Source organism: Lolium rigidum, chromosome 7 (assembly GCF_022539505.1).
Source record: "Lolium rigidum isolate FL_2022 chromosome 7, APGP_CSIRO_Lrig_0.1, whole genome shotgun sequence".
Classification (NCBI taxonomy): domain Eukaryota; kingdom Viridiplantae; phylum Streptophyta; class Magnoliopsida; order Poales; family Poaceae; genus Lolium; species Lolium rigidum.
This window is the reverse complement of record NC_061514.1, coordinates 246,576,775-246,589,943: the sequence shown is the minus strand read 5'-3', so window position 1 is coordinate 246,589,943 and position 13,169 is coordinate 246,576,775. Positions and strand designations below refer to the sequence as shown.

The 13,169-nt window shown below is 46.7% G+C and overlaps 1 protein-coding gene across 2 annotated transcripts; it reads left to right on the top strand.

Moving 5' to 3' along the window:
• Positions 1-4,899: 4,899 nt before the first annotated feature.
• LOC124675025 lies at positions 4,900-8,123 on the top strand. Of its 2 annotated transcripts, none has more exons than XM_047211086.1 (2): positions 4,900-5,135; positions 7,190-8,123. In XM_047211086.1, the coding sequence occupies exon 2, from the start codon at positions 7,193-7,195 to the stop codon at positions 7,682-7,684; it is 492 nt and encodes a 163-aa protein (XP_047067042.1). In that variant the 5' UTR covers positions 4,900-5,135; positions 7,190-7,192; the 3' UTR covers positions 7,685-8,123. The 2 variants fall into 2 exon arrangements, with proteins under 2 accessions (XP_047067042.1, XP_047067043.1); XM_047211087.1 differs by having other exon boundaries at positions 4,901-5,131.
• Positions 8,124-13,169: the final 5,046 nt, after the last annotated feature.

The following is a 13,169-nucleotide window of genomic DNA, read 5'->3' as shown; positions in this document are numbered from 1 at the left end:
CTTCTACTGCGTTTTCGAGTTTGGATGTCTTCATCGTTTCTTGACGGTGGGAGACTCCCTCTCTAGAATCTTCTACTGCGTTTTCGAGTTTGGACATCTTCACCATTTTGTTGGGGTTCTATTTGTCGTTATCTTTCCAACAAAATTGGTTTCATGTCAATCGGAGTTCGGGAGCATTTTCTGTTTAAAAGGAAAAGAAAAGGCCTTCAGGGGTACTGCGTATTCCGGCACCACGCCCGGCAGTGCCGGATGTCTCACCGGATGGCCCGGCACATGCCGGCTCCCACACCGGCGCCATCCGAGCACATTCCAGGGAGCCTAGCACCGTCGCCCGGTGCCCGCCCGGCCTCACGTCCAGTTTTAACCGGTCGGCCCGGTGCCTGGTCCGGCTACGCCGGCCTGTGGACCGGACCTCCCGGCACATGTCGGCCCGCATCAGTGCCATCCAGGCACATGTACTGTAAGCTCAGAAGCAGCCCGGTTCTGGCCCGACGCACGCTCCGGTTCCGGCCGGATGGTCCGGCCTGTGGCCTGGCCGCACCGGCCCCTGCGCCGGGGCCTGGTCCCAGGCCTGGCAGACCGGCTCCCTTGACTGATGCTGAGCTGGACACTTCCCCAACGGTTAGATTTCGGGTTGGGCTATAATAGGCTTTCTTCCACCTTGGGCTTGAAAAGTTCTTTCACTCTCTCTCCTTCATTGTTGACTTTGAAGGACTTGCCATATCTCTTGATTCCCCCCCAAGATTCTTGCTCATTCTTGAGGGATCTAAGAGAGAAGATCTAGATCTACAATCTCCATCAATCCATTTCTCCTCTAAGTGAGGGGAACCCTTTGATCTAGATCTTGGAGTCATTTGTTGATTTCCTCTTTGTTTTCCCTATCTAATCTCATCCTAGCATTTGTTGCTTTGGTGAGATTTGAGCGTGAAGGATTTGAACACCTCTAGTGTTTTTGCTTTGCATGATTTCATAGTGTTGAGCTCTCCACCATGATTAGTTCGAGTGAGAAACCGTGAGCTTGTTACTCTTGGAGGGAGACCTCATAGTCAGCTTGGCGATTGGTGCTCCAGTGATCTCTTCAAAGAAGATTGTGAAGAGGCCCGGACTTCTCCTTCATGGAGCTTGTGAAGTGGTTTTGGAGCTTGCCATCTCCGGAATGGAGGAAAAGCTAACCATAAGGAAAAGAGTTATTCCTTCGTGGGATAGGCTCAGGAGAAGAAGGTGAGCCTTCGTGGCGTTGGGAATCCTTTGTAGGACCCCCACCTCTCCAAACGTGACGTACCTTCTTGCAAAGGAAGGAACACGGGAATACATCTTCGTCTCTGCGTGCCTCGGTTATTTCTATACACGAGCTTACTTTCCTTCTGATAGACATCATGCTTGAAGTACATATATCTTGCTATCACTTGTGCTACATATATCTTGTGCCTATCGTGCTTAGCTCTACTTGTTGTTGTGTCAGAGCCTAGCATATTTAGGGTTTGTACTTGTAAAATAAACGTTAGTTTAATTCCGCATTCTTACAAGTCAAATCTGTAAGAGTTTTAAAAACGTCTATTCACCCTCCTCTAGGCGACATCTCGTCCTTTCAACACTACAGATGTAGACGCCCACAAATACGTACACACACTCACCCCTATGAACGCACGCACACCCTACCCCTATGAGCACTTTTGAGAAACCAAATCTAAGAAACTGATTCGACGATCTTGAGATTGATGAAGTTACAACAAACGCCTCACTATCGATGAAAACGTAACCTCCCACCAAAAAAATTCAGCCTTTTTAACGAGACAACAAAGTGTCAAACCTGTTGGTGGCCTTCTAATCATCCAACCACAGGTTAGTTCTCATTTTTTAAGATCTTACCAAAAATGTTCTTATCAGCATAGACCGAGAGTTTGAAGGTAGGCTTAATCTTGAGGGTCTTACCAAAAAGTTGGTACACCTTAATTTTCTATTAAAGTAGCTTAGTTAAGTTGTGTCTAAAAAGTTGGCATGTCCGTGAGCCTTGGCTACTTTGAATTTTTGGCTAGCCTAGCGTTTCCCCGTGAGGACCAGTGCATTTTTTCGCCAATTCATGGGTAGTTGCATTCTTCCGTCAAAAGGTTGGCCACAACCACAATTTACTCTGGCTTATCCTAAACCAAACGCACCCTCATTTCCCATGCGGATGTATTTTGGATGTGATGTCAGATTTCAGATGTAGACTACCTTATCAACCCACCAACACCCCCTCCTTCCCCTCAACACACACACACCGTTGTGCGATCGACGAGATGTCATAGAGGGCACCTTACATCGTGAAGAGAGAGATGAACGAAAGGTGGGGGCTACCGAAATGGTGAGACACGAGTTGCTCAAGTTTAGATCTCGTAACGGTGGCAATATCCTATTTTAGCCGTGTGCAACGATCCGGTCTGTATTAGTGCACCGTAATCCGTTTAGACCTCTCATCGGTGCAATTAGCTAGCTCTCGTCGGTGACTACACACGCAGCAGCATCTACACGAACATCCGTTTGGCCGGCTGGACACGAACTGGATGCCTGGACATCATGCGCATATTTTGTTCAAACAGAAGCCGATGTATGTCCATGTGTGCATGTGCACCTGGGACATGGATGGACCAACTCTACTCTACGCAAGCTTCTTCCTCCTGCATGTCTACACCGTCAAGCCGCCGATCTACTCCAAGCCAAATTGCATCATGATGTACATCAACATCACCAAATTTGCGCCAAAAGGGTAACAAGTGCGCAATTACAATAAGAGGATTGGTTTTGCCTCAAGGTCTCTCGAAGTCTAGCTTATAAAGATGTAATGATCTAGGATTTACGTGGAGTAGTCGTACCTAGACACTACAAGACTATTCTATGTGGACTACTTGTTGTGTACATCATAGATCCGCCTAACCTACTTCGTAAGGATCCAACTAGCTTCTCCTAGGTTGGACTATCCATCTTGATTAACCAGCAACAAGGCCGTCCAGTTAGGCTATAGGTCCAACCATCATCTACGAACCACTCGAGATTGCCGGTCTTAGATTAAGTCATTAATATACCCATTTTAGTATATCCACAACAGTCAGATCCCACTTTAATCCGAAATCTAGAGCTCCTGATCCTTGCAATATGGAAACTCTACGGGCAATATTATTTTACGCATGTAATATTGTTGAAATATTGTTTGTGTGGTATGTCAAAAGTATGAAATAGCCGCCTTGAACGTTCAAACAGAACCATGCATTTCCGTGGGTTGCAACAAATCCTTGAGGAAAATCATTACACATCTAACGCTTGCAAATAGAACAATAACAATCTTGCAACACAAACATAAAATTGGAAAACCAAACACATCTAGTATCCCCATATCACTAAGCTTTCGCCATCAGAGTTTAGACCCCGCCACCTCGCGCTCGCTTCCGACTCCCCAGAGCCGAATAGGGCAGCCTGATTTTTTTTGACATTTAGATCTCTTCAGTTAAATTGTGATGAAGCACGCACGTGTTGTTTATTTTCTTCAATTAAAATTGCATTATAAGATTTATGCTAACACGCAAATGATATTTCTTTACTCGTTGCTCCTTTATTAATAATCTAAATGAAGAGATCACTTTTTAGCAGATGATTTCACATGAAATGAGATGATTGAAGTTGTTGTTCGCCTTCATTCGAAGGCGATATCTTCACCGGGTCGACATCTTCCAAACTAAGGGTGTGTTTGGTTTAGGAACGAAGTGAGACCGTTTCACACCTAGAACCCGTTCATGTGTTTGGTTGTGTAAAAAGAATGAAACTAAGTGGTTCTCAAAAAGAGAATATAACCTCAGAGATGCAGAATGCAAGTTAAGCTCTCAGGATTGTGCTTCAGTGACTTTGTCAGCCCACAAAGTTACTGACTTTGTGTCACTTACAAGTGGGGTCAAGTGGAACCCTTCATCATGTAGACCCCACATGGCCCCACTTGTAAGTGACACAAAGTCAGTGACTTTGTGGGCTGACAAAGTCACTGAAGCACAATCCAAGCTCTCAGGCTCAAATAAAAACAAATCAGCGAAAGTGCCCTGTAGCTCCCAGGTTAAATCCGGGGTTAGAAACATGTCACATAACTCACTTACATCATAACCGGTTGGCAAATCAATTTTTACCTCCTTGATATAAAAATCTAACATTTTGCTTATTTCAGAAAGCACAGGTTCTTTATTATCATTCCACCGGATCGGTGGACTAGGGAAACGACTAGCTAACCATCACCGCACAAAATCCAATCTCACCATGGAATAAAAAATTATTTACAAATACTGTTTGTGCTGACACTTTTATTAGTATTGTGCCACAAATTTTAAAGACAAATACCCTACAAATACAAATGTAGGACTGTAGGAGGTAAGATCACCATTCCACTGAAAGAGGTGGGATGAATCCAATTCTGGCTATTTCAGTTCCGCAACCTAACACCAGATGAAACCTTTTCTATGTCACTTTTTTTTTTATTCCAACCAAACACGAGAATGTAATTGTGTATTCCACTTGAATGGATCCATGACATTTTATTCCACTTCATCTCAAAACCATGCTTTATCCAATTTTGGTGATAAAGGAATGAGGAAGGGGGGAGGAGGAGTGTATTCGGCTCGCTCCATTGTCTATAGTCATCGCTAGAGGGTCTAAAGACCTAGTTATAACTTATATGGTTCTCTGCACTACTATTGCACTACTATTGATGATTATTAATGAACCACCGGACCTTTTTGCAAACAAAAGTTTCACCCTCAATTCCAAGATTATTCAACATGCAAATACCCCCTTGATGGTACACTAATTTTGTTTCCTAGATAAGCCGGCCCACACAAAAGGTGTTCACACGCACATGACAAGAGACAAATGAAGAGAGGGAAGAAGGAGACAGGCAATAAATTGGGTGCGGTAATATAGGTTGCAGTCTTCAAGGCAAACAGAGCATTCGGTGTGACTCCTTATCGGATTCTCCTCACCCTTTCTCTTGTGTTCTTCAATTCAGTTCTTCCCATAAGCTGTCGGCCCCAGTTCGTTTCCCTTCCCTACTACCTCCACCTATCCCTCTCTCCTGGTTTGCGAAAGATTTTCAAGCGGTTCCAGATTCCGGGAGCTGGTAGGTACGTCACAGCCTCCTATTCTGTTTCTTGTTGCGTTGTGTGATCTGTTGAATGGCTGTAATGTTGCGGAGTGAAAGATTTGACGCGAAATCGTCCGTGGGAGCTCCTTTCTGGATCCGAAGGTCCTGGCCCTGCTATTTTCCCCTCTGACAATTTCTTCTTGCAATGGTTTTGGTTGATTGATTCAATTTCTCTGAAATCTGTATTGGATTGTAAGTCTTTGTAGTTGCAAGCGTTTTCTTCTTTCAAATCTTATGTTGCGTGTAGACCTAGTCCATTTTTTGCTTCATTTTCGCCTGGACCTGCAAGATTGTGCTATGTAGCACTAAATCTGTCGGCAATTCAAACATTGTCCTACATGCCGGAATGGAAATGCGAGCTCCTGTCCAGAGCTGCTCGTCTGTTGCTTCCTTTCCAGGAAATCTGTTCCAATTTTGGGTTCTAGTTCTTGTTTCTTCCGTCCCAGTAGTATTTCCTTAGATAAATGAGTTTGGTCGGCGCTGCCACATGATTTGGTGCCGCATTTGATTTATCCATTTCTAGACCAGTAGACTAAGGAATCCAAGAAGCAGGCGGCAGAAGGGAGTAGTAGGTTCTTTACTTCGCCCAGTTGGCATCCCATCAATTGATGCTTGATGCCATTTGCTTCTTCTTGCTGCTGTTTGGTGGTAAATCATTACTTATTAGTACGCTACTTTTCTCTGCAATGAGATAAGAAGGAACAGAGCAACGTGGCCCACATGCTTTTTGTAATGTAAAGGCAAAATTTAGGGGAGATCTAAACATTTTTGTCCGAGAATTAGACCTACGTGATATACTATGGTCTAAAGGTAGCATCAGTAGATGCACCGAGGAAATTAAGGCGGAAAAGATGGAATAGAAAGCACAGGGGAAAAGGGATAGAAATGTTTGAGAGTAGTGCATCTTTACAACCCAACTGTTGGTCAAATTGTCCTCAAAAGACCCTCATTTAGAGGCTTAGATCAACACAGATGGCACATCCTTTTCGACACCATCTGCCTGTAACTCCTAGTATTATAATATGAGCAAAACTGTAGAGCATATTGAGATTTGTTAATGCTTGTAGTATTGTTTGTCAACAATGCATTGATTATAGCAACAAGGTGGTTAGCCAATCGCTTCTGCCTTCTGGCAATCATGCAATATACTACTCTCTCCGTCCTAAAAAGGTTGACTCAGCTTTGATTAAATTCGGACTAGATACATTCAAATTTAGACAAATGTGTGACATCTTTTTTTAGGACGAAGGGAGTATAATTTTAGAATGTTGGTACTCAGTTGCATAATTTGATCCAACGTTGTGCGTTTTCAGCACAGAAATACTTCCTCTGTTCATAAAAAGAATGACTCATCTTTTTCAAAATTTAGATGTATCTATATATACTAAATCGGGTCTAGATACATCCAAATTTTGACAAAGTTGAGACATCTTTTTATCGACGGAGGGAGTATATCAGTTTTGTTTGGAATGTGGTGTCGTTCTTGATCACATATACATTTTTTGCGAGACAATAATGTTTACAGATGAATATTAGTGCCCATCATATTCTATTGGAACTAGGGTACGATTTTTGTGTTGATGTAAATAATGTTTGAATCAGGGAATGATTTCGTTATATTTTTTTGCCAATAAAATCATTTTTTGAACTAGAGCCAATTGATCAAAACTATCAGATATATGTAATAATTATTGAATTAGGGAAACAAACTGGATGGATTTGTTGTGTATATATCATAGGAAGAGAAATGATTTGATGCCATGCATGTTATCCTAGTGGTTTAATCATTGCAGTCCTATCCTTCTCCATGTTTTCTCAAATGACAATCATGTTGGCTAGTGTCATGGTGAAAACACCATCATATTTATTCTACTTGTCATGCAACTTTTCCCCTGCCTTTTCACCTTTGCTGTACACTGCATGTTTCTCTAGCCAGTACATCTCGCTTCATACAATTGCTGCATTAGCTACGTCATCTGTGGCAAAACCTAACTAGTTGCTACTCTTTTCTCACATTTTTTTTCTCTTAAACAGATCATGCCTTGCGCTGCCGAGCTTGTCAATGGTGAGGGCGGCGCGATCAAAGTGGGCACAACCGGCACCATCGGTTCACTCATGATAAGAGAACTGGAGTCCATCAAAGTCACACCCCAAGGAGCTGCTACCCCGCGTCTGAGACGCCAAAGTAACCCGGTTTCGGTTCCCTGTGGAGCTAGCCCTCGGAAGACCATCCTAAGGAAGAGCTCATCCAATGTCGCATGCAGCAGCAGTAGCAGCAACAACGGCAGAACCGATCGTGTGAGTGCTGATGAAGCCAGCAAGGCAAGAAGGAGCTCTCAACGGAACAAGTCCCACTCTCCAATGCTGCACTCAGATGGTGTGCTAGCTGACAGAAGCCCGAATGTCGAGAAGGCGAAGAAGAAAGGAAATTTTCATGTTGTTGAGGTGGTTGATGTTAGGTGCAGTAACCCGATGAGCAGCCGTCTCCGGAAGCTCGGGTTCTCTAAGCTGTCGGAGAGCTTTGCCTAGCCACGACGGAACTGAACTTAAAGCTTCTGCTGCCCTTTCCTGGAGGTCATCTTGGGTTCTTGCAAGCCTTTGGAGGGCATCATACCCTGGGATGTTTGGTGAGCCAATCATCCACCTGACTGCATCTTTGTATGTCGCGATCTGGTTTACGTAAGATTTCCTTACTAGTTCTCTCCATGGAAACTGCTTTTGCGCTCATATGTATGAAACGTTAATTCATGAAAAGCATTTCCCATCAGAAGCTAGATGTCGATGGATGATATAATGTAATGATGCGCTAGTGTTTCTTTTGCCATCGCTGACCTGGCTTGTTTGGCGCCACCAATCTCGACCAAACGCTTGGATTTGGCAACAAGTCAGTGAGAGTTGTCTTTCCATCTTGGAATTTAAATTTAATGGAAAACCTTGCACTTCTGAAATAACATATGAGATTCCTAGACTCTTAAACTGAGTTGTTGTCTTCGGTCAGCTAAACACACCAAATAACTTGGATGGGTTTGATCTGTCCGTGGTTAAATCTAATGATCATCTAGATTTGCAGTTTCGTGTTTCAAAAAATAAGTGAGAACATTGCAGCTTCTGTCAATTTATTAGCTTCCATGCAGATATGACCCCACTCACCCACTGGCCACTGCTGCATCTCAAATGAAAGAACTTGCAAGTACCTTAATAGCAGCTTTATTACCTTTTCTGAACAAACACAGGATACTGGTCAGTGTTTCGTGAGGCTGCAAAGTGTGATACCAGTGTTTCGTCAGGCAGCAAAGTGTGATACCAGAATTCTACTGTTGACATCAGTCGGCCTTGGTCGCCACTGCGACCCTACCATTATCTGTAGCATAACTCTTCAATTTGGCCCAGATGGTAATGAACTTCTGAACCGCAGTAGTATGAGTGACAGTCTCCGTCACCTTTATTTTTTCTAAAAAAGAAGAGTTGCGGTGCGAAATAATTTTGGGAAATGTCCATGAAAAAAGAAGAAGAAACCGAGACTGGGTGAGTCTGGGAGGATGGCATCCTTGATGAATTTGCTTCACAATTTTGGGAAATATCCATGAGAGAAAGGTTGCTGATATAGAGGGGAACATTACTCACTCTAACCTGATGCATTGTTGTCAATGTAATATCTTTGACATGCCAAGAGTGATCCATGGGGCTTGGGATAGCAGGAGATACAAACATGAAACATGTGACATAACGGACACAAAACAAGGCAAACAGGACCCATATGACCCTTAGAGCATCTCGCGTTACCCAAAACGCGACACCCAAAACGAGACAAATATGGAAAGGGCAGATCCAGCGTTTCGGGAACGGTATTTCGGTATTTCTTCGTGTCGCGGTTTGGGACTCGTCAATTCCTAGCCACGTACGCTAAAACCACATCCAACCGTAAATTTAAATAGTTTACATTCTTCAAATAATTCACATTCAAAAGAGATTGTTCTCACCGAAGTCGCCGCCATCAAAGTACTGAACGATAGACCGAGGGTGCAAAACGTAGGCCCGTCAAGCACGACGACCTCGTCTTGCTCTGCCCGGTCTGGCTTCTCCTTCTCCCCGAACAGAGCACCAACGCGCTCGAATTCGAAGGCAACACCGTCCACACCGTGGCCTTGCCGGCGCTGCTGCGCGTCGTACATCGGGGAGAACACGACGTTCGGGTTGAAGCCACCATGCGCCAGCGCATCCTCGTACCGCGGCGACAAGTTTGGTGTCAGGCACCCGGGCATCGCTAGTTGTAGCCTCGCCGAAGAAACTGGGTGTCAACGGGAACGCCACTCCCAGAATGTACGCGTTGGTCGATGAACTCCATGGGCTCACGGCGGTCACAGCGACACACGCGGCCAACGCGGCCTTCTGTTGCGCAAGCGATGCCACCGTCTTCTCCTTCTCTACCACCCACCGACCCCTCCGCTCCACCGTCGACAACTTGCGCCGCAGGCAGTTTTCCTGCCACATTTCTTTGGTCCAATCGTCCAGCTTCGTCTTTGCCGTTGGCGCCTTCCGCAGCTTCGTGAAAGGCGCCTTCGGCCCCTTCGTCACTGCCTCCTTGCCCGGTGGCTTGGTGGCCGATTTCTTGGCCAGTTTTTTGGGGCCTGTCGGCGCCATGGATGGGAGAGAGTAGCGGTGGCGGGAGGGAGAGATTAGCGGCGGTGGGAGGAAGAAATAAATCGGCGGGAGGGGGTGAAATCTTTTGGCAGGGTAGAGAAATATGCGGCTGGCGGCGAGAACTGGCGGGAGGGCGCGATGTGGCGGGAGACTGGTTATATTTCAATGTGATGGTACCATCTTCAATGCGGCCACCCAAGGCGCACACAACATGTGTCCATTTGATTCGGTTGGGTGTTCACGTGGACGTGCATGGATGGACACATTGTCCTCCTCTTATCCATTTGGGTTGTAGGATGAATTTAACGTGACCATCCAAATATTATTATTTTTCAATTTTGATTCAAATTTTTGGAAGAAATATATTTTAAGCCCTAAAAAAGCTAAACCTTAACATATAAGTTACAATAAAGCAAAAACTAGGCTATTGTTTGGGTTGGCCGTCAGGGCCCCTAGTCACGCTCGTCATCACTCTTTAGCTTGATGATGACGGGTATTGGGTACATGGTTGTAGGTGGGATGGCCGGCGCCCACTATGGAGCCACAGGGGAACGTGCGTGGTCCACGGTGACCACGACGCCCCCTTCCATGAGGAGTACTAGTTTGGAGGGATCACCGGTGAGGCCCTCGTCATCGTGACCTCTCGCTAGGACACCGCCCTAGATCCCTCGTCCTAGGCCCTCGCCGCCTCGAAAGCAACCTCTCTCTCTCAGCCTCTTCGGCGGTCGCTTGCGCCGCCGCCTCGAGAGCGGAGGGGCAGAGCGTCACAGACAGTTGTGGCCACTTGCCGAGCTCCTCGAGCTTCAAAGTCTCGATGGCGTCCACCATCTCGGCACCCTCCACCTTCATCGACCACTAGGAGAAGGTGGAGTCCTTGTTTTCCTCCTCCATTGGCGTCGGGTTCGGTGTCGTTGCCGTTGTTTGTGCTCCCACTCAAACCACCAGTCTTAGTGGCGCGACCCTTCCGCGTAGGCGGGGTCGTCATGCCTCTATCTGATGCGCGGACAGATGCGAGAAAGGAGGACACTAGAACCCCATGAGGGTTCAGGTAAGGTTTTGATGCCATCCCGTAGGAGGTGGATGTCGCCCCATGGCAATGGTGCCACCACCTCCTAGAATGTGTGTGCCAACTCTGTGGACATGTTTGCGCATCACCAGACCCTCGGTGGGGTCAGGTGAAAGTCTGCGGTGTCGGCTAGCTGCATTTGAGGATGCCTCGTGGTCGTGCTTCCTATTGGGGAACCACCGCATAGGATCCATGGCGGTGGGGGCCTAGGGTTTTGGGTGGTAGGGAAGCTTGGGCAGTGGGGTGGAGTGTGGGGATGGGGATGGGGATGAAGGGTATTTTCTAAAAAAAAATAGCCCCGATTGTTGGCCCATTGTGACCAGGAAGGCAAGGGGAGGACGACACCAAAATTGAGGACATGTTTGGTAGCTTGGGCTTCCCTTGGCTCGCATGTGGAGCGCAGTTCTTGGCCCGTTTGGTTTCCTGGCTCTTCTGCATTGTTACATCACACCATCACACGGTTCTTAAAGCAGCCCCGGGCTAGGCCCGGGAGCAACGCCCGAATCGACTGTTTGCAGCGAGCCACCCAAATCTCGCACGGAGCTGATGCAAAAGGTAATCTTCGGCTGCACAAGCGAGGACGAGGTGGGAGATTGCGCGAGCTGCGGCGCGCATCAGCGAAAAGAAAAAAGGAGGATGGGAAGGATTTCGTCACCTCCGTCGTGCCCCATCATCTATTTCTACCCCCTCGTCCACTCTCCCCCAAATTTTGAGCTCCACCTCTCGTCGGCAAGCAGGTAAGCGGCGCACAGATCTCCGGTGGGTGACGGCGGCGGCGACTGCATCTCGGCTTCATCTTCTTCCTCGTGCGGCACTTCTTCACCTCCGGCGATGAGTGTTGGAATCCCTCATCCCGATTGATTGGTTATGCTTAGATCTTGGTTTGGAGTTGTGAGCTCTTGCCTAGGGTTTAATCTTGTTGCTATGGTTAGTCCTAAATAGGGTGATTTATCATGATCTTGCTAGGGTTTGTGTTGGACACATTTGCCATTCTTTGTTTGTCCCAAATGGGCTGACTTATCATGATCTTGCTAGGGTTTGTGATGTCCACAATTGCCATGTATAGCTTGTCTGATTTAGCATGATGTTCGTATGGTTTGTATTGTCCGCTTTAGCCATGTCTTTGTTCCCAAGTAAATGCACGTTCTCTGTACTACGATCTGTGTTGTACTCCTTCTGTGATGACTTTATCCAGGCTCTCGTCCGCGTCGGGGACACCTAGATCCCATCGCACGTTGCTGATTCATAGCCCCCCTATGAGGCCAAGGTGTCGGTCACCCCTTTGCCGGCTGACAATGGACCTGTGGCTGATCTCATGGATCAGGTAGAGGCAGAGGTGGCGGCGAGGATGGCCTTCACAAAGAGGAACCATGGCAAGAACTGCACTGACGAGGACAAGGCCGTCAAGGCCTCACAGAAGGGGAACGTGGCCATGAAATGCCCCCTTCATGTCCAGCTTCGTGTTGGAGAAGATGTGCGGCTTGATCAAGAGCGGAGTGAGAATTGACAAAGGATTCAAGGAAGTCCATCCGACTATTGTGGCGAAGGCCCTGTTTGAACATTGTGGTGTAGACGTTAGCTCCACTCAGGTGTACAACCACCTGAGGAAGTGGCGACAGATGTGGCTCATCGTTAGCAGGTTCCGCAATCTAAGCGGAGCTCAGTGGTGCGACGAGAGCAAATGCATCATCCTTGTAGTGAGCACGCTCTATCCACCTTACTATCTTTTTTTCATCACAAACGTGCACAACTAACATCATTGTCCCTTCATATGGTAGGATCACCCAAGGGACGCGGGGTTCCTGAATGTGCCCATTGCGAACTACGATGAGATGCATGCCATCTTTTCCTTCGGCCTCACCACCGGCAAGTATATATGCCATGGGATCAAGTGAGCCCATGGGTACAGCTCCAGCCGCGCCTTTAGCTGAGGATGCTGACACTCAGGAGTCTAGCATGGTCATCCTCGATGGGTGATAACGCGTGAAGCACACGTCCGTTGGGAACCCCAAGAGAAAGGTGTGATGCGTACAACAGCAAGTTTTCCCTCAGTAAGAAACCAAGGTTATCGAACCAGTAGGAGATGAAGGCCACGTGAAGGTTGTTGGTGAAGGAGTGTAGTGCGGCGCAACACTAGGGATTCCTGCGCCAACGTGAAACCTGCACAACACAATCAAAATACTTTGCCCCAAGTTAACAGTGAGGTTGTCAATCTCACCGGCTTGCTGTAAACAAAGGATTAAACATATGGTGTGGAGAATGATGTTTGTTTGCAGAGAACAGCAGAGAACAATGATTGCAGTAGAT

Excerpts from the sequence above, each read along its gene's own strand:
- LOC124675025 (XM_047211086.1), top strand. The coding sequence starts at position 7,193 with ATGCCTTGCGCTGCCGAGCTTGTCAATGGTGAGGGCGGCGCGATCAAA.